We start from the raw sequence: 25,504 nt of genomic DNA on the forward strand, positions 1-25,504 counted from the left end.
CTGCGACCGGCACCATGCTCTTTGAGCAGCACAATGCTCTTCACGCGAATAAGCCACATCTTTGCCTCTGGGAGACTGAGAGACTAGCAGCTTCTGAAAAGCGAATAACGGAGCCACACAACACTGAGATTGTGTGCGCAGTCACTAAACTTAAGAAAACAGTACCTTGCCACTCTCCTGCCTTTTCCAAACACATTAACATTCGAACAGAAGGAGTTTTTAAACAACTTTCTTTTGCTTTTTGCAAAACACTCTGCAGACCTGCGGGCAACCTCTAGAGCACGATCAGAGATGTTTTCTAAGCCGGCACAGTGGCGAGGCACAGTGGAAAATCTGTTTCCTATATATATGCGACAGGAGATGCTAAAGATAAAGATACGGAGCTCTCCAAAGCTATGCGCTTGTCCCGGGCGTCTTTAGGCAGAACCCGCGCTCCGGAGCACACAGCAACCGAGACCATGCTCTGCGACCGGCACAATGCTCTTCACGCGAAGAAGCCGCTTCTTCGCCTCCGCGAGACGGAGAGACCGGCAGCTTCTGAAAAGTGAACAACGAAGCCGCACAACACCGGGATTGTGTGTGCGCAGCTTGCAAAATGATAGAAAACAGCACTTTGCCACTCTCCTGCCTTTTCCAAACACATTAACATTCGAATGCAAGGCATTTTGGACAACTTTCTTCTGCTTCTTGCACAACACTCTGCAGACATGCCTGCAACCTCTACAACACAATTGGAGATGTTTTCTGAACAGGCACAGTTTCTCCTTGCGAGACATAATGAAAAAGCTTTTTACTTAAATATCGGCAAGAGGAGACGCTAAAGAAGAAGTTACAAAGTTCTCCGAAGCTATGCACTTGTCCTGGGAGTCTTTCGGCACAACCCACACTCCGGTCAGGAGCTGGCCTCATCGTCGGCAGAATTGTGCAGCTATGGCTTTAGTAGAAACCAAAGCCCAAAAACTGATGACAGGAGAATGTTTCATGAGACTTACATAAGTCTCACATCAAATTAAAATTTTGTGAACTGAAAAAGCCTCTAAGTAGATGTCCAGGGCTTGGTTAATACAGTCTAAAATTTACTGAATGGAACAAAAAGATTTAGAAGTGGGGGAGGGTTTAACCCAGTCTCCTGTTAAACAAGGACTTTGAACAGTCCTTGAGAGGGGGTCCGGGAAGAAATCATGACTGCATTCAAATGATAGATCTCCCGACTTGATTTAGGAGACAACCCCCTGGCTTAAGGGAGGAAATGTGTTTACTAATGAGCTTTCACAGGTAGGCAAGTGAGTTACAGGAAACACTGTTATCAAGGGAAGGGAATTAGAAGAAGGGAGGATGTTGCTGTGAATTAACTAACATTCATACTGATTCTAAGCTTGCATGTGGAGTGGCATACACATTTAGAAATCTGTGGGAGGAAAGAGGTTTAACTTGCAGGGGAAAAAATATTAGTGCATGACAGCTTAATTACTCCTCTCTTGGAGCTGGTGAATTTACCAAAAAGAGGGGCAATGATGTACATTAGGGGACATCAGGCAAGGTACTTGGAGCAGGCAATAGGCAATTGACTGGTGGATGAAGAAACTCAGAAAGGAATACTTTTGCCAGAACTCTCAAAGACCCTCTCTTTGCTCCCAGTGACTCAATCACTGCCAGAGAAACTGTCTTCCACCAGAGGAGCTGGAGATATTTAAAAAGAGTGAGGCAGAGAGAAAAAGGGAAAAATTGGTTTACAAGGGATGGCAAACAATGGAGACCAGAAGCTCTGGCCATACAAATATTATAACAACTTCATGAAGGGAATCATTAGAGTTCTCGAGGATTTGCAAAAGCCTTCCTCAATATGTATTTTGCTGTGGATCTTTTTAGTCTGGCAAAAGCAGTTGCTGAAGTTTGCTTGATTTGTGCGGAAGCCAGTGACAGGGTTACCAAGAAAGCTGCCAGGGGAGGGAGGCCTCGGGCTGTATGCCCCTTCTAAAAATGCCATGTGGATTTTACCAAGATGTCCCAAGTGGGAAGGATTAAATATCTTCTGATAATAGTATTATCAGCTAACAAGGTGGCCAGAAGCATTCCCAACTCCTTCTGCAGCTACAGCGTCACATCATTATGGTATTTTTGGAACAAATTATTCCAAGGTACAGGATTGTAGAAGCAACAGACTCAGGGGAGCTAATTTTATAGGAAAGTTCCTTCAAGGGGTTATGGCTACTTCAGGAAAACAATGGATCTTCCATATTCCCTGGCACAGAGCTTGTGTCAGGTAGAAAAAAATGAAGAGCGAAATTAAGAAACACCTTTTGAAGCTGGTAATAGGCACCAAGATGCCATGGGTAGGGCTTTTTCCATTGGCTTTGGCAAGAATGAAGGCCAGACCCAGAAGAGAGAATCAGTTCTCTTCCTTTGAATTACTGTTTGGAATTCCTCACCCAGGTAATTCTCAACCTATCGGGATGTAGAGGTAAGTGATGTATATTTAAAAGAACATGTGGCCAGGATACCGTCTCTCGTGAAATCCCTTCAACCGGAAGCTCAGCTGGTATAGTCCCTGCCTTTGGACTTTGTCTGTTCATAATATCCAACCAGGGGATTTAGTCCTGCTTAAGGAGTGGAAAGATGCACCAATGGTGCCAAAGTGGCATGGAACTTTCCAAGTGTTACTGACTACAGAAACAGCCATCAAGACAGCTGAATCCATCACACTCTAAGATCAAGGTCTCTAAGGCCCCAGAGATTTGGATATCTCAACTGGAAAAGAAGGACAGCAGGCTCTAACTGACAGACCACTCCACAGGAGTGGTCTGGAGCAGCAGCCAGTGCATTGACACCAGGACAAGCCACACGTACCTATCCACAGACTGTCTGCTGAAATAATCTGGATGGGTATCCCTCTTTTAGAATCTCCACTCACTGGGGGGCTACTACTTGTTGTCATTGTTTTCTTTATCTTAGGTGGTTTCTGGCGCAGGTGGTGCAGAAGATGAGATATTGCAAACTCAAACTACATTTACTCGTCAAAGAGTAATTATGACTGAGTTCTTTGTATGAGGCACTGCAGTACTGGAATTCATATGAAGAAGATGAAAAACCACAAGCAGCATCAGCTTTACTCAGTAACTGGCAATAGCCATGGTCGGTTGAAGACTGAACCAGCAGCCTCTCCAGCAGTGCAGAGGGGTTGGGCTGACTGGGGACAGGGACCAGCCCACCTGCTGCCAAGAAACTGTTGGAGACAGAGCATGATCCCATGTAACTCACAAACAACCCTGGCATTTCCAGACTGCAGATGAATCAGATACAAGGTGGGGGTTAACAGCAAACAGACTGAGTAATAGGTACGTACAATTTATTTAAAATACTTTTTAACATATAAAATTCCCTCACTATTTATACAGTCTAAGTCCTAGCAACATATACAGATACTGAGCAACTACAATACATGCTGAGGTAAGAACATACATTCTGGGAGAATATTCAAGCCAAACAAGATTGAAATACATTTTATATACATGTCTTCACATGTAAGAGAGATCCATGAAATGTACCTTTCCTTTATTGTACACAGGGAAATTCTAGTCTTTGTGTGCCACGCAATTTAAACCCAACTGTTACATGTTCAAATGTATCTTGCCCCTAGCAGAAAACATGTCCAAAGTCTGAAGTAGGAGCAAAACCTAGGACCAAATTCCTTCCAAAAAGGGGCTTGCATTTTAAAAACATCCATTTCTTTAACAGCTTATGCTCCTCAGAGAATGAAATTGCATTATGTTTGCTTAAAAAATAACCAACTGCAGAGAAACAGCATAATTCTTACAACACCTTAGCCTTCAGCTATCCACAGTTCTACCATTCCTGGTCTGCAGTAAAAATCAAATCCAGGTGTGTTATTTATACTGACTTGGACACATCCATTTATTTTTATGATAGATTAATTTTTCTAAGCCTAAACTGGTACAGGTTGAGAATGGAAAAGATTCTTAACTTGGCTGTAACTGTACTGTCACATCTTAGTGGAAAGTAAGAACTTCCCACCCCTTGAAATAAAACCAGCTCAGATAATTTCAGTCATAGTTGCTGCTAATAGCTAGGAACAGTTACTTACCTGTTTAAGCAAAACTACAAAGATTGCAGACTAGTTTCATCAGCCAGAAAAAGTTGCAGTAACAAAAAAGTACAACCATAGGCAGGAATTTGCTGTTCACAAATGGGTCTTATTTACCATCCTTACATTCACATTTAGGCTTAAGACACGGAGCTCTAAAACAAATAACTAAAAAATGTCATTCTCAATTAATGAGAATGAATGATCAGAAATTCTACAACTGGGCTTCAAGGTAGCACAGAGAACGTTCAGCATCTTTGTTGGTGACAGGGACAGTGGGATTGAGCACACCTTCAGTGAGTTTGCCCACAGCACCAAACTGTGAGGCGCCATCAACATGCTGGAGGGAAGGGATGCCATCCAGAGGGACTGGACAGCCCTGAGAGGTGGCACCTCCTGGAGCTGAAAAAGGTAATGTCCTACACTTGAGTCAGGGCAACCCCAGGCTCACAGACAGCTTGGGCAGAGAAGTGACTGAGAGGAGCCCTGTAGAGAAGGACGGGGGTGATGGTTGATGAAAAACTCAACATGAGCCAGCAACGTGCTCTCACAGCCCAGAAAGCCAATGGGATCTTGGGCTGCATCAAGAGGAGCACGGACAGAAGGGTGAGGGATTCTCCTCTGCTCAGGTGAGACCTTACCTGGAGTGCTGCACCCAGCTCTGGTGCCCCCAATATAAGGACATGGCACTACTAGAGCAAGTCCAGAGGAGGCCATGAGGTTGGTAAGAGGACGGGACCACCTCCCCTGTGGAGACAGACTGGAAAGGTTGGGGCTGCTCAGCCTGGAGAAAAGGAGATTGTGTTGCAACCTCATTACAACCTTCCAGTACCTGAAGGGACCCATAGGGAAGCTGGAGAGGGACTCCTTGTTACGAACTGCAGTGGCAGGATAAGGGGAAATAAGTACAGACTGAAAGAGGGGAAGTTTCGGTTAGATAAAAGGAAGAAATTCTTTACTGTGAGGATGGTGAGACACTGGAACAGGTTGCTCAGAGAAATTATGCATACCCCCATCCCTGGAAGTGTTCAAGACCAGGTTTAGTGGAGCTCTGATCTAGTGAAAGGTGTCCTTGCCCATGGCAGGGGATTGGAAGTAGATGATCTTTAAGGTCTCCAACCCCAGCCATTCTATGATTCTACATAAGATCATATTTTAGATGCTGAACAGGCCACAAGTGATTTTTGACTCCAGAGTTTATATACAGCCCCTCTACAAACAGATTTTCAGGGGTAAGTGAGGATACTTTACTGGTGATAAGGCATGGTGGCAGCCCCTTGAACAGCACTGCAGGTTCCTTTCAGACGTCGTCCACAGCATTTAAGGACCTGGACAGTAAACAACGCTTTGAATTTCATCACAAACAAACAGTAACACCTGAAGTCCATAAAACTGGGCTACTGTGTAGGGAGGGGGTCCACATGTATGAGTTGATTCAGCATCCTTCCAATAGTGCTGTTAGAATACAAATAGAGCATTTTCACAGTGGAGTTTTCTCCTACTTAGGTGAGAAAGCTGTGGGGTTTTTTCCTAACAAGATAAAAAATGGCAAATATGTCATTCAGACTGTTTTCATTTTGTGATAACCTAGCTAAAATGAGTCTACATTACCCCAGTAAATGACTGATTAGGATATTTTCATGGTACAGAACACTGGAACAGTCAAAGGATACAAATTTCAATAATTAAGTTTGAAATGGACTCTTTGGAATAGTACTCATTCATTTGCAAAAGTTTTGGAATCTTTCATGCTTCTAATAAGAACAATCATAAAAAAAGCCCCAAGGCTAAATTTCGCAGTTGTGCTAAAACATACCATACATGCTAAATGCATGTCTAACACAAACTGTGCACCATTAGAATATTTGCGTGCTTCCTTAAGCACTCACAAAAGTATGTACAGATCTTTTTTGTATAAGCTCACACCTGAACACAGAATAATGGATACTCTGGGGGAGGGGAAGGCAGGGCAGGGTCTTTCTCAATGCAAGTCACCTCCAAGATCTGAATGCTTCTTGCACAGAGCATTAGGGAAGTCTGACTTGGAGGCAGATGATATTCAAGTGGCCCTCACAAGCGTAGGGAACAATGTAAAAGCATTTCCCAGGTAGTTTGCTTTGTCAGTCTGTGCCTCCTGGTTGCCTAGGAAAAAATATGACTGAGTGGCTTAAGGTGAAGAGGCAGAAAAGAGATTATACAAGACAGCAGCTTCTAGTTTTGGAAGGCTAACCTAACCAAAAAGGCAGGAACCTTCTGAGGAACACACAGCTAGCTGAAAATTGCCAATTCTGTTAACAAAAGCTGAAATAATGTAATTCAGAATCAAAACTATTTTATGCCATGGAAGCTAAAGGGATTTTTGCCATCAGTTCTGATAGCAGCTTGTCAAGTCCAAAGTTGTGCAGACATTTTACAATGAAAAGAGGAATTTTAGAAGCTGTAGTGCTTGCACAGAAATTAAGAGCTTTGGGTATTGAGGTGGGCTCCACCCCACCAAAAAATAGTACCATTGGGAAGAAATAACTGGCTTTTGTACTTAAATTGTTTCTCCTAATTTATCACATCTATGAATTACTGGAGCTAATCATGAAGAGTTCTTCTCTCATGTCTGACAGACAATTGTACAAAATTGTCTGTAGTAATAAAAAAGTCCACAGTTTTGCAGGAGACAAGCTGTTAATTGTCCATACAGCTTAAGGAAAAGCAGAATTAGAGTTTTCCCAGACCTCGTCTTTTGCAAGTCTTTTGGTTCAATGTTGTATTATTTAAGAATAACAATACCAAAACAATGGAATTAAAAAATTGAAGCTGTAAGCTTTATGGAACTGGCTTTTAGAAACAAGCCATCATTCCACCCTACTAACTTTGTTCATCCTTACTCACAGTGGGATGGGCCATGCTCTGTGGCACCTGGTACACAAGCTGGTCGGCACTGCCAGGCCCTGGCTGCCCCTTTGGTATATCGTACAGTGCCTGTGCTGAGGATGCACTGTCTGTCCTGAATAACAGTTTATTGCACATTCCAACCAGTGGAGGAGCTTGATTTCCAGCAGCTTTGAAGGTGGAAACGGAAGGAGCGCCGAGAGGGGTGCTGGGATGGCTGGACACGTCCATGATTATTGGAGTTGCATACTCAGGTCCGGTTACAGGCAGTGGCTTGGCATAGGTGTGGTAAACTTCTTGGATGGGGGAATTGTAAGGGTCCAAGTCAGCATAACTGGCTTCTTTTCCTTCCTCTGGTTTGAAGGTTGATCTCTGGTGAAGTGTGCCCACAATTCTCCCTACCAGAGGCTGAGCATATTCTGTGTTGCAAGCCCCAACAAAACAAAAAATAAATGCACTTACTGGGGTTGTTTTATAGTGGCATCACATTAAATATAGCCTGTCAATAGTCTGCCAGAGATCACTATCCGACATCAAACCAGTGGTCCATCTCTGTCCACCAGTGCCAATTGCTTTGGAAAAGGATTCCTTTCCACCCAACAGGTAAAGTCATTGAGATAGCCAAAACCAAAACATCCCCACTTCTCAGATTTATACTTCTTCCCAAGTGAGCTGCAACTTCCCATGCTGCAAATCTGCCTGAAAACGAAACGGACTGAAGTGTTCTTCTATTTACATTAGGTTTAAATAAAATTGTTCTGTCTAGGTCTCGATAAGAAGTGGTCCTTGGGGTGGAGCGTTTGTCCTTTGAGGGGAAACCTGCATGTAGTCTGAGATATTTTAGCTCAACAGATAATCTGAGCTACAAAAGCTGGAGGTGAAAAGCCTGAGTAGCTGGGGTAAAACAGACAAGCAGCAAAACAAGAAAGCTAATTCTGCCTGCAGTGAAGCTGTAATTCTTGCACATCTGCCAAATTCTGCCATCAGCAGGTAAGTGCAGAACCAAAGGCACATTCAGTCATCCTCCTCCCATGACTAGCTCACCAGGGAAAGGGTATTTGGAGCTATCCATAAACTCTCCTTTTCCAGATCCCAAGTGTGATTTAACCCATAGAGTAAAGATAGAGAATCAAGTGCCATATTTCAAATTTGTGCATAAAAATATTGTGACAAAATTATTTCCAGTGCATGAAAATAAAACCAAAAGAATTCTTTCACCCTTTATGAGGTTTAAAAACAAGTAAGGAACCTTTCAGCTACTGCATTAACTTGGGCAAGTGGCTATCTATAGCACATGAAATGAGAGAGCAGACACAAAAAAGCCTGCATTTTAAGAGATATGCTTATCCACAGAATGACTCATGTCTCCTCTGTCCCCCTCCAAAACCAGGAAATAACTAAATGTAGCCAGATTCGTGACATTTTTGGTATGTCATTCATATACATACGAACATATGTGTATATATATATATGTATGTATATATATATAAACATGGCCCACAAAGTACCTGTAGACTCTGTTTGCAACATTGTTGGGACTTCTCTTGGTCTTAGGTGACTGATTTCACTGCTGCTGTAGCATACAGGAGTTTCTTCATGTTCTGCTGATTTGATCGGGAAAAACTGCTTCACCCCTTTCCACCATCCTTCACATGAATTTAAAAAAGCAAAAAAACCCACACAAGATTGCATATACACTGTATTTTAAGCTACTAAAATACTTTTCACAAAGTTGTATTTTGTTGAAATAGGTAAATAACTCAATTACCACGATTTTAAGTAATATCCTAAGACATCAGAGCTGTGAGCTATCAGAAACAGATACGTAGCAAATGAAAGAGATTAAAAGGTACCTTGTCTAAAGCGTAAGACATACTTAAGACTGCCAGTGAGCAGACACACAGGTGTGCAAGTTTTCAACAGAGGCTGGAGAAGCAAAGCACAGTCACACAGAAGTACCAACCCAACAGCCGCAGCTGCCCTTTGCACCTGGGGCACAGGTGGTTTCAGGACCATTGCAAAGAGCTGCCTGGTGCAATTGTCTGATCTTAAGTTGATGAGGCACAAGACAGTTGGCTAGAAGATGTACCTAAATCCCACGTGCTTACTAGGGCAATGAAAACAACATTTTTGACCCAACTTATACGCTAAGATGAAAGATTTTTTCCAGGAGAAAAAAGTACCAAATAAATGGTTATCAAATGTATAGAGACATTCCTTATAAATTAATTTTTCTCCTTGTGTTGCATAATTAAAAGGTTTTCTACTTCGTTCACAAAAAACCCTGAAGTGGTGAGATCTAACAGGAGACATGACATTTACTATTTTTTAAAAAAAAGAAATCAGAGAAAGAAGCAGTACAATTTAGTTGGTCCACAGAAGAAATTCTGTTTGTTATGCCTCCCTCAGATAGCATTAGAGTTTCTGTAACTGCAATCTGAAATAAACATCAAACAAAAAACCACTGAACAAATGGCTTCATAAAACCATCTTGTTACCTGCGCGATTCCAGTAAGGTAGATCATATGTGTCCTCAGTTTTTTTCTTGCTGTGAGAAAAAAAAAAGCAAAAAAGTGTTATTTTAACTAGTCTGCTTATCAAAAGATGCAATAAGTAATGCTCAGCAACTATCACCTTGGCTGTAACTGGTCCTCAAATTTAATGTATTAGCACCAGTAACCTGGCTTCCCGTCACCAGTCTGCTGCTACCAGAGAAATCAGTTTTCAGTCAAAGCATTTCCAATGAAAAAAGTTACAAAAAGCTGTTTTGTCCTCGCTAGTCAAGTGATTTTTTTCTCAGAAAGAATGCAATTCTTTCTACAAGTGCAGACCACAGAGTTCCCACAGCAATACATGCAGCATTTCATTCCCACACACCAGGCTAACAGACATTCAAAGCACTTTCATCCATCTATTAATTTACCGGTTTCTCCAATGCCACGCACAAACTAAGATAAGAATCAGGGTAGTGAAGACCATCACCAGCACTGGAACCAGAACTGCTGCAAATGCCACATCTGAAAGCCATTAAATTAAGTGGTGTCAGACAGAAAGAGCTTCTCATAAATCAGTTTTTGATTTGAAAATTACTTGAGTAGAGCACACAGTTTTAACGTTTAGTGTCCATCACACCAGATCCCCCAGCTAAGCTACTCTGCTGGATGCTCCCACAGCGCAACTTCAATTAACATGCATGCAAAGCTGGTGGCTTTGCAGGGTTTTTCATCAAAATCAGTTTGTTTTAATATATGGTTTTTCTGTTACAATAATGTATTCTATTATTTATGCAGAAAATCCCTTAATGTCACCATATAAGTTCAAACTTCCTTTAAGAAGTAAATTCTACAGTACCTTAACAGTTAATCCCAATCAGTCAGTGCTGGATCTGTGTGTGATCCTGTCCCCTACCATCCAAAGGACACTTCAGCAGTGCCCACATCTGCAGTGACTTTGCTCCCTTTTCTGACCATTTTCTTTGATAAACAAAATGATTATGCCAGGTGACATTTTTCAAATTTCATGTCAAAAAAATTGCTCCAGAGAAGATTTGCTATATCAAAGGTATTTTGTTCTAAGAAATTAGAACAGCTACACTTGATTAATTCAGAAGGGAAGTCCAAGTTACAACTTTTCCTTCTGACAAAGTTTGTTCAGTGATAAAAAGCTGAACACTGCTTGAACAAGCTCTGGAAGATGGAACTATTATATATCTATAAAATATATATTTTATATACATTTATATTATATATATATTACTTGGCAGATTGGTTTTGTTTCCTCATGCAGCATACAACTGCACATCTTTTATCATTTGTGTATTTAATAACTGGTAAATACTAGAAATAAAATATTGACAACCTGCTGTAATTTCTTGTTTTGAGAAAATTTCAATGCAGAAAGCACATTTGGTATACGTCAAAGCACTATAAGGAGCTCCAAACATTTTCACCGTTTAACACTGGATACCTTTGGTTACACTTGGAGTCACTGTAGTGTTTTTTATTTCTGGTGTGAAAGTTGTTTTATCTGTCTGCAGCGAAGTCTTCACTGAATGAATGAAGTCATCCATGAAGTCAGCATTCTTATCATTCTTGTTCTGAGGTGGTGCTGGCAAAGTGATTTTAGGAGCACGACCTTCAGAAGAAAAGGATTTATAAGGCAAGTTCTTTGAGTGCTAGTTTTCCATATCTCATTTTCAGGAGAAGACAGCTGGAACAGTTTGCTAGAAAGCTTTTGTTCATGTCATATAACGAGGAAAACCCCTACCAGGAATCAATGACATGAAAAGCAAGTGATTGGCATCTTATGACACACTTATTTTGTAAATTACCTTGTGTACACCTAAATTCAGTATTTTTCTGGTTAAGGTAACTTTTGGATAACCTTTAAATACCAATGAAAGAAGGATTACACAGTCAAGAAGTACTTATCAAAAATATACCCATGATGTAACTTTTAATTTTAGTAATTTCATGTACAACCTTAATAGTTTCACTTCTTGTCTTGCACAGTTGAAAGTTTTCAGTTGTCTTACCTATAGTAAACTGACATCCTAGCAATTCTACTTTCATTGCAATTTTCTGGTGCCATTTTAAGGGGTTAATCCTAAAAAAACGTGCAATTATAGGTGGAATGAAATTATTGCGAACTTCCTGGTACAATTCAGTATTCCCTTGAAATATCTAGAAAAGAAGGAGAAAAAAAGAGAGATACATTACGTTCTACAAATACAATAGTAATTGAGTAAGTACTACCAATTTTGATGTTTTATTGAGGAAGAATAAACAGTGAAGGATTCAATTCACCCCAGAACAGCACTACTGCCTGCCCCATTATGTTTACAACTAAATAAAACAAAGAAAGGTGTATATGCACACAGCTACACAGTTCAGAGTAAAGGTACCATGGAATATCCTACTGATGCTCCCCAGGCACAGCCTGCTGTTACACACGTTTATGGCACTAAGTCATTCTAACTCCCTCTTGGTATTTTACGCTTAGTCTTCAAATATACATGGATAGCAAAGACTTGTGACACTGCAAGTTGGAATTAAATGGTGCCTTCACACAGGCCAGCAGTTCAGCACAGCCTGAGGATGGTATTCCTTAGAAAGCACTGGGGGGCACCCTCAAGTGTGGAACCACACTGTCTTCCCGTGGCTGTTGCCTGCAAGTGCTGAGCCACAACAAAACTGAAGAATTGGGTTCAGAATGTGAAAGCTCTCCTCAGTCTCAAACCATGAAGTTCTGCAAGAGAAGAGCACAGACTTTGTGTGAAGGATGAGCTCAAGCTGGTCCTTCACTGCTATCCTTGCATACAAAGAACTCATCAAAATGTGACAACACACAATGAGTCTGGCTGAAGTTTAAAAGCAGCAGAGTTCCCTGTGAGATGCAGTGTAAGCACACTGACAGATTTACAGCCAACTGTGGGTTTGCCACTCCTGAGCTGCTTAAAACAATACAGCAGCTTGGCCCAGTACTCCAACCCTCCCCCTCCTTCCGGAAGACTGGTTTGGCACCATGTCTTTTGGTAGGAAGTGAGCTGCCTCTCCATGTTCATGCACAGCAGCGAGGCTTTGGTCCTGCACATGCAGCTCTGTGGTGCTGTTGCAACACAGGTCACCACTGGGATGACAGTGAACAAGTTATTTCATTTGAAGCACTGATACTGACACTGCAAATCATGGTGGACACAATGCAAAACACAATTATGGCACTTGCCTGAAAAAAGTCAGTATTACAAGGAGTTTTCTTCTCACTCACACAACTTGGTAAGGAATAAAGCACCGTGCCATTCTTAAAGACAAGCACTGCATTGTGCAATAGATTATGTGTCTGCATAACATGGAGCAGTCGAGAGCTTTTAGCACATCTCTGTTATCACTGCTGTTTCAATCTTGATACACGAGAGAAGACATTTTTGTATTGCACTGCTGAGTTTTTGAAAAAAATGACTAGAATATCCCAAGAGGCGTGAAATAATTATTCCAGGAAACTATCCATTCAGAACAAGTGCCTGCTCTGAATTTAAGCTTCCTGTTCTTAAATATATTCAGTAGCAACAAATGAAGACACAGTAAATGCAGGGACAAGCCTATGATGCTATTTTGGAAATAAATAACACCAAGTAGTTGAAGTTCATGTGCCCACAGCAGACTGGGTTCTAATTTGCAGCCACTTCTCCCTTACTAGTTTGTTTTGGTTTGGTTTTTTGATTATTTTTTTTTTTCAATGACAGGCTTGTAGCATCCTTATCAAAACAATTTTCTTGTTTTGGTAAGGATGCAAGTGAGAAGCAAAATAAGGGAGGTGACTTCCTGAGGGGATGCACCCAGACTGAATTGCTGTACTGTATCCTTGCTCGTGCTATGCCTGCCAGCACCAAAAGAAGGCACATCTGGCTGCCCAAGCAATATATGCAGATGTTACAGAGCAGGGACACAACTCTGAAAGCTGAATCTCATGTCAGGTTTCTGAGGCTGAGCATGTAACCGCAACGGCAAAAAGAATCAACACCAACTCTTACCTTCAAGAAAGATTAACAGTAAAGATCTTTACTCCAGGCTTTTATCAGTCAAGCTTTTGACATCCAGTGTTACAGAAGTAACTTAACCATACCTGCAGCTCTGAATTTTTTGTTACCCTAACTTTTGCATTAAAAAATAATTTGCTTCTGAGCTCAATACAGCACTTTTTAATGAGAAATCACTTTCATAGTCTTTTTATTATGAAACTCTTTCCACTTCTCTCTGTGCTGTTAAACAAAGCTTTTCCAATACTGCAACTCTCATTTGTCCTTCTTCTCCAATGCAAGCATTTACTCTTTTTTTAATCCATGAAAAATTAAGAAAAATTTTTCTTGAGTACTGCCAAATCTCTAAAAGGTATTTGCAAAAAAAGACTACAGGAAAGGCTTGGAAAAGCTTCTAGTCTCCTGAAAAATGTTAGGAATTCCAAACATGTTTCAAAAAAACAGGGACTAGCACCTCCCAGCTAGTCTGGCAAGCTAAAAGGGAGAACCCTGCAAGCAGATGCATTCAAAAGTAAATCTGTATCAAGCGAGGTGATGGCAGAGAGAAAATCTGCTATCTTGAAAGAGAAAAAACTCATTACATTTATTTTAACCATAAGAGGATAAGAACGTAAAGCTTAATTTTAAAACATATAACCTATTTTAAAAGAAATAGAATTATTCTTGAAGAGATGCAGTACCAGAAAATCTACCAGTGGCAACAGAAGTTTCTTGTATAGAATGTTCCCACCCCAAATACTAATAAAAATTACATCTGAATTTTAGAACTGTTCAAAATCCTTACATATTTGCATATTGTCATGTTTTCCTCTGCTTATCTGCTCTTTATGATTCAAAATAACACTGAAAGTGAAAGTTATTTAATGATTCCTCACCATACCGAAATTGACTTATATTTACAATTGTGAAATCTCCTTAGAACATACCTAGAAAGTATATGGTATTTTTACCTTATCTTTACCCATGCCAGGTTCTCTGTATGCTGTCCATTTCTGTGCATCATCACTATATAAAATTCTGTAGGCTGAGACATAATAGAAGTGCTCTGCTAAAGTTGATCCAGTAGTTATAATACCTGTGAAAATTGAGGCACCCAGTAAGGACAAAAAACAGGTGCCACTTCGTAAAAATTAACAGATTGGTTTTTGAATCCAGAGCTGTATAATGTAGAGTCTTAACTGGTCCAGTTAACTTCAAGAAGTTTATCCAAAGGGCCAGGGTGTGAAGCTTCCACAGTGACTGAAACTTAGTCAACTCATTTTATTTACTTTGTATTTTAATTTTCATGGTATAACCTTGCTAAGCCCTTCCCCCCACACCCCACTTCTTGATGGAAACAGCCCCTTCATTTGATCACAGCTCACTCCTGTCTCCAGCTGCTGACACAGCTTTTCCCTGCTCTTGTACTGCCAACCTAAAGGCAACATTGAAAAAACTGCAGCTTGCTACAACTGACACTGCAGCTCTGCAGCACAACTCACACAGTAAAGCTTTTTTGGAAAGGCTTGTTAGCACAAGAATTAGAGGAGTAATGCAAAATCCAAAGAGTCTCCAGGGAGGAAATAACAAAGGCCACTGGTAAATCCAAGATGCTTAATGATAGCAAGCCACGCTGCTGATAGCAAAGTATGCAGCTGAGGTTACAGAGACCAACTCAGGCATTTTGGAAAGAGACAAACACAAACTGATCAGTGGAACATGTTTCACAATAGCCTTAAAGCCCTGGACTCTATGAAGCACTCAACCTAAATCCAATTTATTTTGATTTACATCAGATGACAAACATGCCCATTAACAACAGCAAATCACTGAAAGATTAAACCAGAAAACAGTAACACTGGCACTGCAGGTACAACTGCTGCACAGCTACCCTGGAGATTAAACCCAAAATGCCAATACCTCAGTGTTGATATTGGATTCACTGTGGTCATGACAGGCACTAGGGAAAATCTAAGAAACAAGTCACTACACCTGCATCAGAGGTACCAGTGGGCTAAGCTGACTGGATTTTGATCAGCATCTCCAAGGAGTCAATGAGCAGGAAAAGGGAAGAATCAAGAATCCAATAAAATCACAGGAAACACTTCAACAAATTCTGAGGGAAGAAATATCTATGAAACTACATCTCTTCAGCTCCAGGCTCCTCAGTGTGTTAGCTAGGACATGGAAGCAAATTAAGTGTAATGGTAATTAAGTGACACCTGAGCTTTATCTAAGGCCCAACACAGGAAAAAAGGATATCAGTAACCAAAAATTTTGAATGCTGCTGAGAAGTCACATCAGATTCACTTACCTGTTATTTTCTTTTCTTTATTCAAGTCAATCTGCAACCACTGATGTTCATCACTGATAAAAGCAGCCCAAGGAGGTCCAATCCTTTTTAGTCTGGCATTTTCAGGTTTCCAAATGTTTACTTGTCCTGTTTGGTTAGGCCACTCGAGAATTGATGATGATGTGATATGGGAATCAGGAATCACCCCAGACTCCATCCCCAGTGTCCCATAGCAACCTGAGCAACAGAAAAGGTGAGGATTGCAAATGAGAACTGAAGTTATGCTGCTTGGATTTCAAGACTTTATATGCAAATATTAACAGCCATCTTAATTTATTCCATAACAACAATACCAACAAAACACACTGTCTTTTGCTTTCTAACAGGGATACTAGAACTAAACCAGTCATGAGAATGCCATGATTTGTGCTTGCTCCAAGGGTAATATGGATATTCTCTCAGTCACCTCCCTCAGAGAGAGTCATTCTCTCACTCACACAGAGCACTCAAGGAGAAGCACTGGGGAACCTTCATGGACTAAGAGTATCTCTGGTTGCTGCAGGAATGGGAAACAGGCTACTGGTTCATTAGTTCCTTTCGTGTGTCTGTAGAACTTCTTGAGTTTTCAAATCAACCCCAGCATCACAGTGTTAATTTGAACAAAACCAAAGCATGTAGGAAGTCACCTCATAATCCTGGCTTTGAGCTCAAACACATCCTTGAAATTAGTTACATTTTTCTGGTTACCATTCTTATTAAATGTTTCTTCCCATGTTGCCCTCTGCGGGTAGCTGAAAAACATTTCCTAAATTCAGGGCTAGATTTCTTGTTCTTGTAATACTATCTCTCTCCCATGCACAGTCCCCAGAAGTATCGGCAGAGAGCAATCTGTACCTTCAGTCAGGCAGGCTGAACAACCCAGGCTAGTTTCCCTTCTCCTGTGAACTTCCCCTCTCTACCAAGGGGGGCACTCATCCTTTAAGGAAGGCACAGGTGGCAGAGCCCAAATGTGACTGAACACCAGAGAAAGTCTTGCCCATGTCCTGAGAGATGGCATTAGTAGTTTACTGTCTCTGCTGAATGTATGTCACCTGCCACAGCACAGGATCACTTCACTAAGGGAATTCTTTCCCTCATCAGTCATTTTCCATCTAACATGCTGCCACGTGGCAGCAAAAATGCCTCAGTCTCTAAATACCTGCTACATTCCACTCTTTGCTCTGTGATGCTTCAGTTAATTTCTATCGACTCTCAAAGTCAGGCAGTTTTTCCTGTATAAGCAGACTCATCTTCCTCTGCACTGACCATGCCTCTAGCCTTAATAACACACTCCTCTACTTCATACCAAGTCATAAAACCAACTGCAACAGCAGGAACACACTAAGACCTTCACCACAGTCTGATAAACCTCATTTGAGCATACTACAGGGTTTCTTTTCCCCTCACCTAACTCCTAGACAACCCAACTACAGACATTTTAATCTAGAGTTGCATCTTGCCTCTAGCTTATTCAATAATTTCTCACGTGTCACTGAAGTTCACAAAGTCTAGATCAGCATTTTTTCCTCTCTCTTCCAATTTCCAGGCCATTTAATTACTTTCATACACACTATCAGATCACATTGTTAAAGACAAAAAAACCCAGCAACCCCTGCCTGGATCACTGTGTTTAATATTCTTTATGCATAAGGACACTAGACCTGTAATTCCTTCTCTCAGCTCTTGCAGATACCTGAGAGAGAAATAATTTTAAATTTTTTATTAATTATTAATATGTGCACTGTATTTTCTAACTTTTGTTTATTTATACACTTCCATCACCAAACACTCCTTCCCATCAGATTCCTGTCTTTATATCCTCCTTCACTGTGCCTCTGATTTATGCATTAGGAAAAGCATTTATTTATTTTGAGAAGTATGTGCATGATTCCCCCTCCCTTTCTTTTTTTATCTTTATGAAAACCAGATGTGATGGTTTTATGGTTTTTAAATTGTTATTAAAACAGTTAAAGAGACTAAAGAAAGGCCACTGTCTTCACAGTATTTCCAGCATCCACTCAAAGATGGCATTTAAAGTGACTTACAGAAAAACTAGCTTGCACTAAGAAAACTACAGCCAATTTATTTAATTAGACTGAAAGAATCTCTTTCTATACATAAGCAAGGCTTACTTGAAACACTGCTGTACCTATAAATTAGTGATGATTAATCATCAAGTTGAGATAGTAAAACAATACAAAAATAGACATAATTTTTTTTTATTGAAGAATACAGTAAGGAAAGGTCTCACAAATGAGAACAAAAATTAAGAAATCAAATATCTGCACACCCACTTCTATCCACAAACTTTGTATGAAAGTAGTAACAAGTAACACGTGATACCGCTTACCACTTGTCTTAAAGGTGAAGAGACTTGTAGACAAGGGTCCCCTGCAGAGAAGAAAAGATGATGTTTTGCAGTACCCAGTGAGAAAAACTGAATCAAACTGTCTTCAATTTATTTTTCTTGTCTGACTGTTTGCCACTGAAATGTATACTACATGTGCCTGAACAAGCACTTAATGATTAACACATCCTGCCAGCAAGTTGCAGCACTTTCAGTACAAACACCTTCTCTAATGAAATCAAATCCAGAGATACTGGGTTAAATACTTTCAAACAAACATCTACCCAGCAAAATGCAAGACTTCATTAAAATGCTTTCTTTTCAAATTAAGCTAATCATAGTAACACAAATCAATCTCCTGTGATTGCTTTCATTTGTGGGTCTTGAGATACAATGACAAGCCACAGTCTTTTCCTAAAAATCAAAAGCTGCAATTAAATTACTGTTTTCCTGCAAACCAGTAGGAATTTATAGCCAAGAAGGTAAAAACTCCTTGCAGAATTCGGAAAATGAAAATTCCTGGTCTAGAGATTAAACAATTGGTAAAACAATTTGGTAAAACAATTACACTACAGCAAAAGTCTGAGAAACTTAAAGAGAACCTGTCCAGGGAACATATAGCTCCATGAGCTGAAATTAATCCCACAATGAGACACTACCAAGACCTAAGGTGCTAAAGATAAGGAAATACACTTACGCTTTTGAGGTGACATTGTTAGCCAAGGAGCCTTCATAGTATGGAATGCCCTTGCTGATTACAACATTAATTTGACCACCCAGAGTATTTGACACGACACCTGCGTGAACACCGGCCATACAAAGTGATGACGACTTGAAGAAGGAAGGGAAAGAAAAATTTCATACTACTAAGTGAATAAATTAAACACCACACCATATATTGTAAATGCTACACTGTCCAGCTACAGCTTTTGTTATTATTACATTAAAATACTATTCTTAGTTAAGTGTTATCTTGGTTATTTAGAAAGCACTCATCTTTATTACTGAATTTATAAAAACACAAGAAGAAGGCCCTACATTTCACTGTGTCCTCACCCAGCTGCATTTAGAATGTAACTGTTGTAATTAAATGACCTCAAACCAACACCAAGGTGAATCACTCTGAAAAAGCCAGACAGCCAGGCTCAGCCTATAATAAATTATATTTGACAACAAAACATGTAAACACATAGAAAAAATTTTAATAGAACATTGAGAGTATGTTTGTTTATTTTCTCACAATTAAGGGGTGAGACACTGCAGATTTTGCAGCTTTCAGCCAAGGGGTTTTTAATTATATCTTGCGGTTAAACATGGTTTAACCATCCAGCACTGATCCATGTAAAGCCACAGTAATACATGCATACAACTCATCCTAAACAAGTCAATTACCTATGTTGTACAAGTCAGTGGAGACAAGTAATAAAAAATGTTTTTGCAGGGTGATGTGGGTTGACAGGGAAATGAGTTCTTGACAGGGAGGTTGTGGCTAAACCAATCAGTGGTAAGATTTGAATATTGGCACCTGGTGTGGCCATTGAAGACATGACTGCCTCTGAGAAAACAGGGGTTAAAGCAGAGCACTCCCAGGGGAACTTTCTCTTCTTGGTTCCAGTGGTGAAGTAGTTTCACCTCCCCTCCCCAGTAGCTGGGTGGGGGTGGGGGAAGCCATGCACCCTGGCTGAGGGGTGGTGATGAACTGAGAGTTGATTATCTGAGGGGTGGCAACTGGATTGAGAATATAAAGTTTTATCTCACTGTGCTGTGGTGGAAACTGGGGGGAGGAGGAGCAATGTTTTGGGAAGGTTTTTATTCTGAGTTCTGTGTGTTCCTTTTTACATATTGTAAGTTAATAAAGTTTTTTCCTTTATTCCTAAGCTGGAGCCTGCTTTGATCTATTGCTGGTCACATCTCACAGCAGCCACTGGGGAGAATATATTTTCATGGGGGCACTGGTGTTGCGCCAGTGTCAAACCAAGACATAGGGTATCATGTTCTTGCCTTTTTTCCTTGGATGACAGAATCTACTAACAAACGTCATAGTGACACTTCCCTGGCTTGCAGGCTACAGGTGCCACAGTGAGCAGCACTTATCACACTAAGTCCGTCAGGCTTGCCCAGAGTAAGCTCACACCCAAGAGGTCTAGGATCAACATAGCTCCCCTCTCCATTAAAGTAAGAGCATGGGATTTAGTAGGAGATGCAGCTCTCTCCTCCCTGCTCACCAGATGTCAGCAGTGAGAGCTCCAAGCCCTCAAAGATTCCGAACATTAGGGTCACACAGAAAGGAATCAAGATTTTGTGTATTTTTTAAAGCAGCAAACAGTTCCCATACATTTGAAAGAGATGCATAAGAAACCTCAACCTGAAACTTGGTCTAAAGTGCTGGAAAATTTCATTTTTTTCCACACAGCCTGAATTTTCCTGAAAAGGGAAATTCACAGCCTTTTTTCATTGATAAAGTACACAAAAATAAAATCATAGGGCATTTCTTTCCTTAAGTTTCCTTATGAAAAGGTTTCGTTTTCCTCCACAGAAAACAATTATTCCAGATTTTGTAAAAAAAGTCCCAACAAGCAGAACTCCTGCAGATACTGCAAATTTGTGAGGCAAAGAATCAATTTAATATTGTTATTTGCTACAAAAATTACCTTGCAGCCACTTAGTGAGGACTCACTGGGGACCAGAACATATAACACAGTTACACTGTGGTGACATTTTTACATGGGAGTGATTAAGCAAGTAGCCTGGGATTTACAACTATTTGGGGAAGAAAAGAAACAGGCACATTTTAAGTTTGTATTTAATACTAAAATCTTTGGTTACTAACATTTTTACATTGTCTTACCTCTGTGCTACATCTAAGGGCTTATTAAAAGAGTATTTTAAAATAAAAACCAAGGATTTAATGTAATTTTTAGTAGGCTGCTAGTAAAATTATAATCACTTATAATAAACAAAGCCAACATCCTCCCATCCTATGGCAAGTTCATTAATTGACCGGCAAAGGCTTACATTAGAATAATACTGTACGGGGTTTTGCATTGTTTTAAGCAAACAATACATTATTAAAGATGTTAATTACCAATTTACAGAAATACTCTTACAGTATTAAATTTGTTTTGCAAATTATTTTATAGCTGCTGAGCATAAACAGTATTTCATCTCTAAAGTGTAACAAAAATTAAGATCACCACTAAGACACTACTGAAAGAGGCATTACAGTATCAAAAATAAAATGACATAATTAAAATAACTGGTTCTTTCTTTATAAATCTCAATTTCCCAGCCTAAGAAAACCAACGAAAAGATAACAGGAAGTAGAAAAAACCCAATCTTTTGATTGATCCACCCTTCTCTGCAGGACTTATGAAAGTATTTGAGACTCCACTACACTACTCCACTTCTTGGAGATGGCAACATCTGAAGCACCTGTCATTTAGCACCAGTGCTAAAAAATGAGTACCATGTTATTCACTTTTAGGACGCACAAATCCCAGCATACAGGAAGCACAACCAATGCAAACAACTACAACTGACTTGCATTATCCACCATGTGTTTTATGAAAATTCATTTGAGCCCATGGTATTTTCACTTACATCTCTGTATCCATGAGGAATAGTGCCTGAAATATCAGCAAAAGGAATCACACATCCAGCTGGACAGTACTTACTGAAAGAGAACAAACTATCAAGTCAGGATAGGCATGCACCTACAACTCCCTTACAGTTATAAAAAAGTTGTGGTTTTGATTTACAAGACTCTGCTATTCATGTATCACTATGTAATGATATCTTCTAACTAAAGATCTATCAAGTCAGACCAAAAATACTCACAAGTACATAACAGGAGGACAGACGTTTGAAAATGTTTTAAAATAAGTCCCAGCTGAAAGTACAGTTCCAGTCTCAATATGATGAACTAATAAGGCCAGCATTTTATATTATGAATACTATGTGGCTCCTGTAAATTCAAAGTCATATAACTAAAAATATTAAAGAATTTTATTTTATGAACTAGAGGCCTTCATATCTATTTGTTTTGCACCCTTAAATAAAGCATCTAAAAAGTAATGCTATTTAGTAACAGCTTTTGGCAATGCTTAGATCATAAACACTGGCCAAATTACCGCTAGCGCATAAAAAGCACAAGGCAAAACACCAGCACCTCTGGAGGAGGCCTGTGTTCATGTTCTAGGACCATTTCATACTGCACACATGAAAATTATTACATCTTCAAGAGCTAAAAGTAAAGTGGAGCAAACACATCAACATGTTCACCCAACTCAGCAACAACTGAAGCAATGCTGTAGGTTCCATGAAAATAGGGGGATTCAGAGACTTTGTCACACATTGACTAAGGCCACAACCTACAATAACAGCCCTATTCTGGAACCTGGGAAAATGAAGGAGAAATGCAAAGGTTGTACTTTGAAATGTTCCAGGTTGCCACAGCTTAAGTTCTCCAAAAGTTAAGCTTTGATACTTCACAGTAGTCTGCAGCTTTAAACAGACTGGCCTTGCATTAGATGGAAACAGGGAAGGAGACAACAGGAAAACGTTCCCCTTCAGAACGTAGAGCATTCCGTGTCTCCACGGAACCTCATTAATGAGCACCAAACTCTGAAATGGTTCTGCAATTTCTAACACGTGTCATCATTAAATGGTGACATTAGGTAACTGTAGGTAACTGTAATACAAATTTCAGTAATGAAGTCGTGTACCTGCTAAAATGTATTTATAAAAGCAATACTCTTTCTATGAAAATGAGATATTAGCTCCTATGTGTTAGTGCAAATTAACAAGGTTCTACTGTATACTGCATGTAAATAACACAAATGGGAGAGACAGGAGGAGGAAGGAGGAGTGCAAATGTCAAAATTCTTCAGCTCTAACCCCTAATTAGTTTGTGTCTCAAGTTCTCTGGATGGCCAATTTTCAAGCTGCATCAGAATATGTGACAAAGCAAAGTAGAAACACTTAAATTACTTCATTAAAGAGACTGGGAGGAAAAAAGGTAAAAATCAGTCTTACTTGAATTCTGGGTCGGAAAAGTGACTTGCATTGTCTAAACAGGTAATTAAGTCTGGAAAGAAAAAATGTAAGTCAAAAGGGTGAAAAAGACAAAAGGTTGAATATGCTTTTTAAACTGCACGAATACATACATTTGAGCCTCTGAGGCTTAACAAAGTCTCAGAATGAAAAAACACATTCCTACTAAATTTTCTTGCAACAGATTTTGTATCACAGTAGAACCTTGCTAATTGTCTGAGTAACTGGGAAATCTACTGAGACTATGACTACTACAAAATTCATTTTCTGTGTAGCTTAATTTTAATTTATAGCTATATTTCAGAGACAAATCTGAAACAGAAACATATGTTCTTTTCATAAAATTAAATTAATAAGATAAAGAGGCCTGTGTTTTCACCATTTAATGGTTCTGCAGTGCTGAACACAAGCACCATAGAGAACAAATGTTAGAATGCTGTGTTACTGGCATTCATGACTGATACCACAAATTTCTTGGTTTTGTCTGCTGTGTATCAACATACAGTCCAAAATACAGAGAGGAAAGCATCAAATACTCTACAAAATTAAAAACTGAGACTCTTTATCTGCTCTTTTTAAAATAACTTCCAGATAGGGTTTTTTGCCTCCTGAGGCAGTTGTTGCTGCTCCTTCATTTCCTTGCAGACCACGTGTTATCACTCACCTTTACAATGAGTGGGAGGAGATGCAAAACAAATGCAGCAGCCTCTTTCAGAGGCTTAGAAGAACCAAAACCAGGGGGAAAAAACCCAAGAAAAAGACAAAAAATTAAGTCCACAGATTATGACATGAAAGTTAAAGGATTACAGGATGCTGCTACTGAAATAAAAATTTCCACGAGGTTAGTCTGTGTAAAATATATACAGTTTGATAAGAAAACTTGTAAGCTATCTGCCACCTTGACTACTATCTGAAAAAATGCATTTTTGTCCTGAATCTGAAGCAGTCCTTTCATTTATAACAGACAACTGACATTTTTCCTCTGCTATTCAAGGTAAGCTTTTTTAACATTTCTTTAGAACTACAGCAACTTTTAGGTAGGCAGTCAAATTTCCTACACAGAGGTATCATGAAGAATGTACTAAATTTTTAGAAGTTAATTTGTAAGAATGTGGGAGTAAATGAACTGGTTCTGTTTTTACTAGACAGCTCTAATTCTGCCAGCAGAGAAAAATCACCGAATAATCATAAATACCTAATTTGCCAGTGGTTGAATAAGCTGCAAGAAATCCACGTCCAGAAGTGTGAATTCCACTCATGAACTGTACTGTGATTTCATTACTTTTTGAAGTAATTAAACCAACCATTTGAAAGCCAAATCCACAGTATTTTCCTGTGGAGAGAAGGAGGAGAACAAATATTGACCCAAAACAACACATGTAATAGGCATCTTATGCAATTTCCAGCCTCTTATTTCATCTGCAGTGTAGGCTCACATTACTTCTGGTGTATATTCAAAAGCAAATACATGAGAATGATACTAAATAATGCTTAGTAGTCATTTAAAGCAAATGGCAGACTGTGCATTCCACATTTGTTTTGTCACTGTCAAAGGTCTGGCATACCCCAATATCTGCAGATAAATGTGACCTTGTCCCATTCATCTCTAGCCATGCATAACCTCCACACTCAGAGCTTCAAAGAACATGAGGAATCTCACAAGGAAAAGGATCAAGTTAGGACAATGAGAAGCATCTATCAAAGCAAATGAGAAAAAAGTCCTCCTTTTCCCAAAGCTGCTGAAGCATTTCCTCCTCATAGACTCCTCCATGGCTTCTGTCACATACTTTCCCTAATTCTGGACAGCAGCAGGCACAACTCACTGCATTTCAGCAGTATCATACATATATCATATCACAGGTAAGCACCATCAACATAAATTACCAGTTAGCTCACTTTCGATTTTGTCACACCTAAAAAACCTAACTGTGGTATTCACACATTCTTTGAACAGAGAGAGACATAATTCTCTCTCCCAGGATTTTCCTGGGAAGCTGAAAGTCTGTGAGAAAGCTCAGACAAAGAAGAAAAATAGTTCTTATTTTCACTTGCTGCATCTGTTGTATGGCACATGGGGAATGTGTTATGGAGATTGTTTACCAAAAGGGATTTATTAATTGGACACTGGTGATGGTGTTTTGGATTGACTGACCAGTTAGGTCAAAGCTGTGTCGTGACTGTCTGTAAGGGTCACAGGTTTTTCTTTAGTATAGTATAGTATTAGTGTAGTATGTAGTATAATATAGTATAGCTTAATAAAGCATTTGTTCAGCC

General features: G+C 39.7%; 1 protein-coding gene across 3 annotated transcripts in view; it reads right to left on the minus strand.

Moving 5' to 3' along the window:
- Window positions 1-3,329: 3,329 nt before the first annotated feature.
- The window catches only part of DCBLD2 (discoidin, CUB and LCCL domain containing 2), a 42,232-nt gene continuing 20,057 nt past the window's right edge, over window positions 3,330-25,504 (minus strand). For all 3 annotated transcript variants that reach the window (XM_064721339.1, XM_064721344.1, XM_064721353.1), the window contains 13 exons: window positions 24,426-24,563; window positions 23,213-23,264; window positions 21,779-21,851; window positions 18,876-19,009; window positions 18,182-18,222; window positions 15,814-16,029; window positions 14,471-14,595; window positions 11,520-11,667; window positions 10,952-11,119; window positions 9,909-10,002; window positions 9,484-9,533; window positions 8,494-8,631; window positions 3,330-7,404 (listed from right to left, as the gene is read on the minus strand). In XM_064721339.1, the coding sequence (XP_064577409.1) occupies window positions 6,962-7,404; window positions 8,494-8,631; window positions 9,484-9,533; window positions 9,909-10,002; window positions 10,952-11,119; window positions 11,520-11,667; window positions 14,471-14,595; window positions 15,814-16,029; window positions 18,182-18,222; window positions 18,876-19,009; window positions 21,779-21,851; window positions 23,213-23,264; window positions 24,426-24,563 (1,820 nt within the window). In that variant the 3' untranslated portion in view covers window positions 3,330-6,961. The remainder of the gene's footprint in view (window positions 7,405-8,493; window positions 8,632-9,483; window positions 9,534-9,908; window positions 10,003-10,951; window positions 11,120-11,519; window positions 11,668-14,470; window positions 14,596-15,813; window positions 16,030-18,181; window positions 18,223-18,875; window positions 19,010-21,778; window positions 21,852-23,212; window positions 23,265-24,425; window positions 24,564-25,504) is intronic.

Source organism: Zonotrichia leucophrys, chromosome 1 (genome assembly GCF_028769735.1).
Source record: "Zonotrichia leucophrys gambelii isolate GWCS_2022_RI chromosome 1, RI_Zleu_2.0, whole genome shotgun sequence".
In the NCBI taxonomy this organism is placed as follows: Eukaryota; Metazoa; Chordata; class Aves; order Passeriformes; family Passerellidae; genus Zonotrichia; species Zonotrichia leucophrys.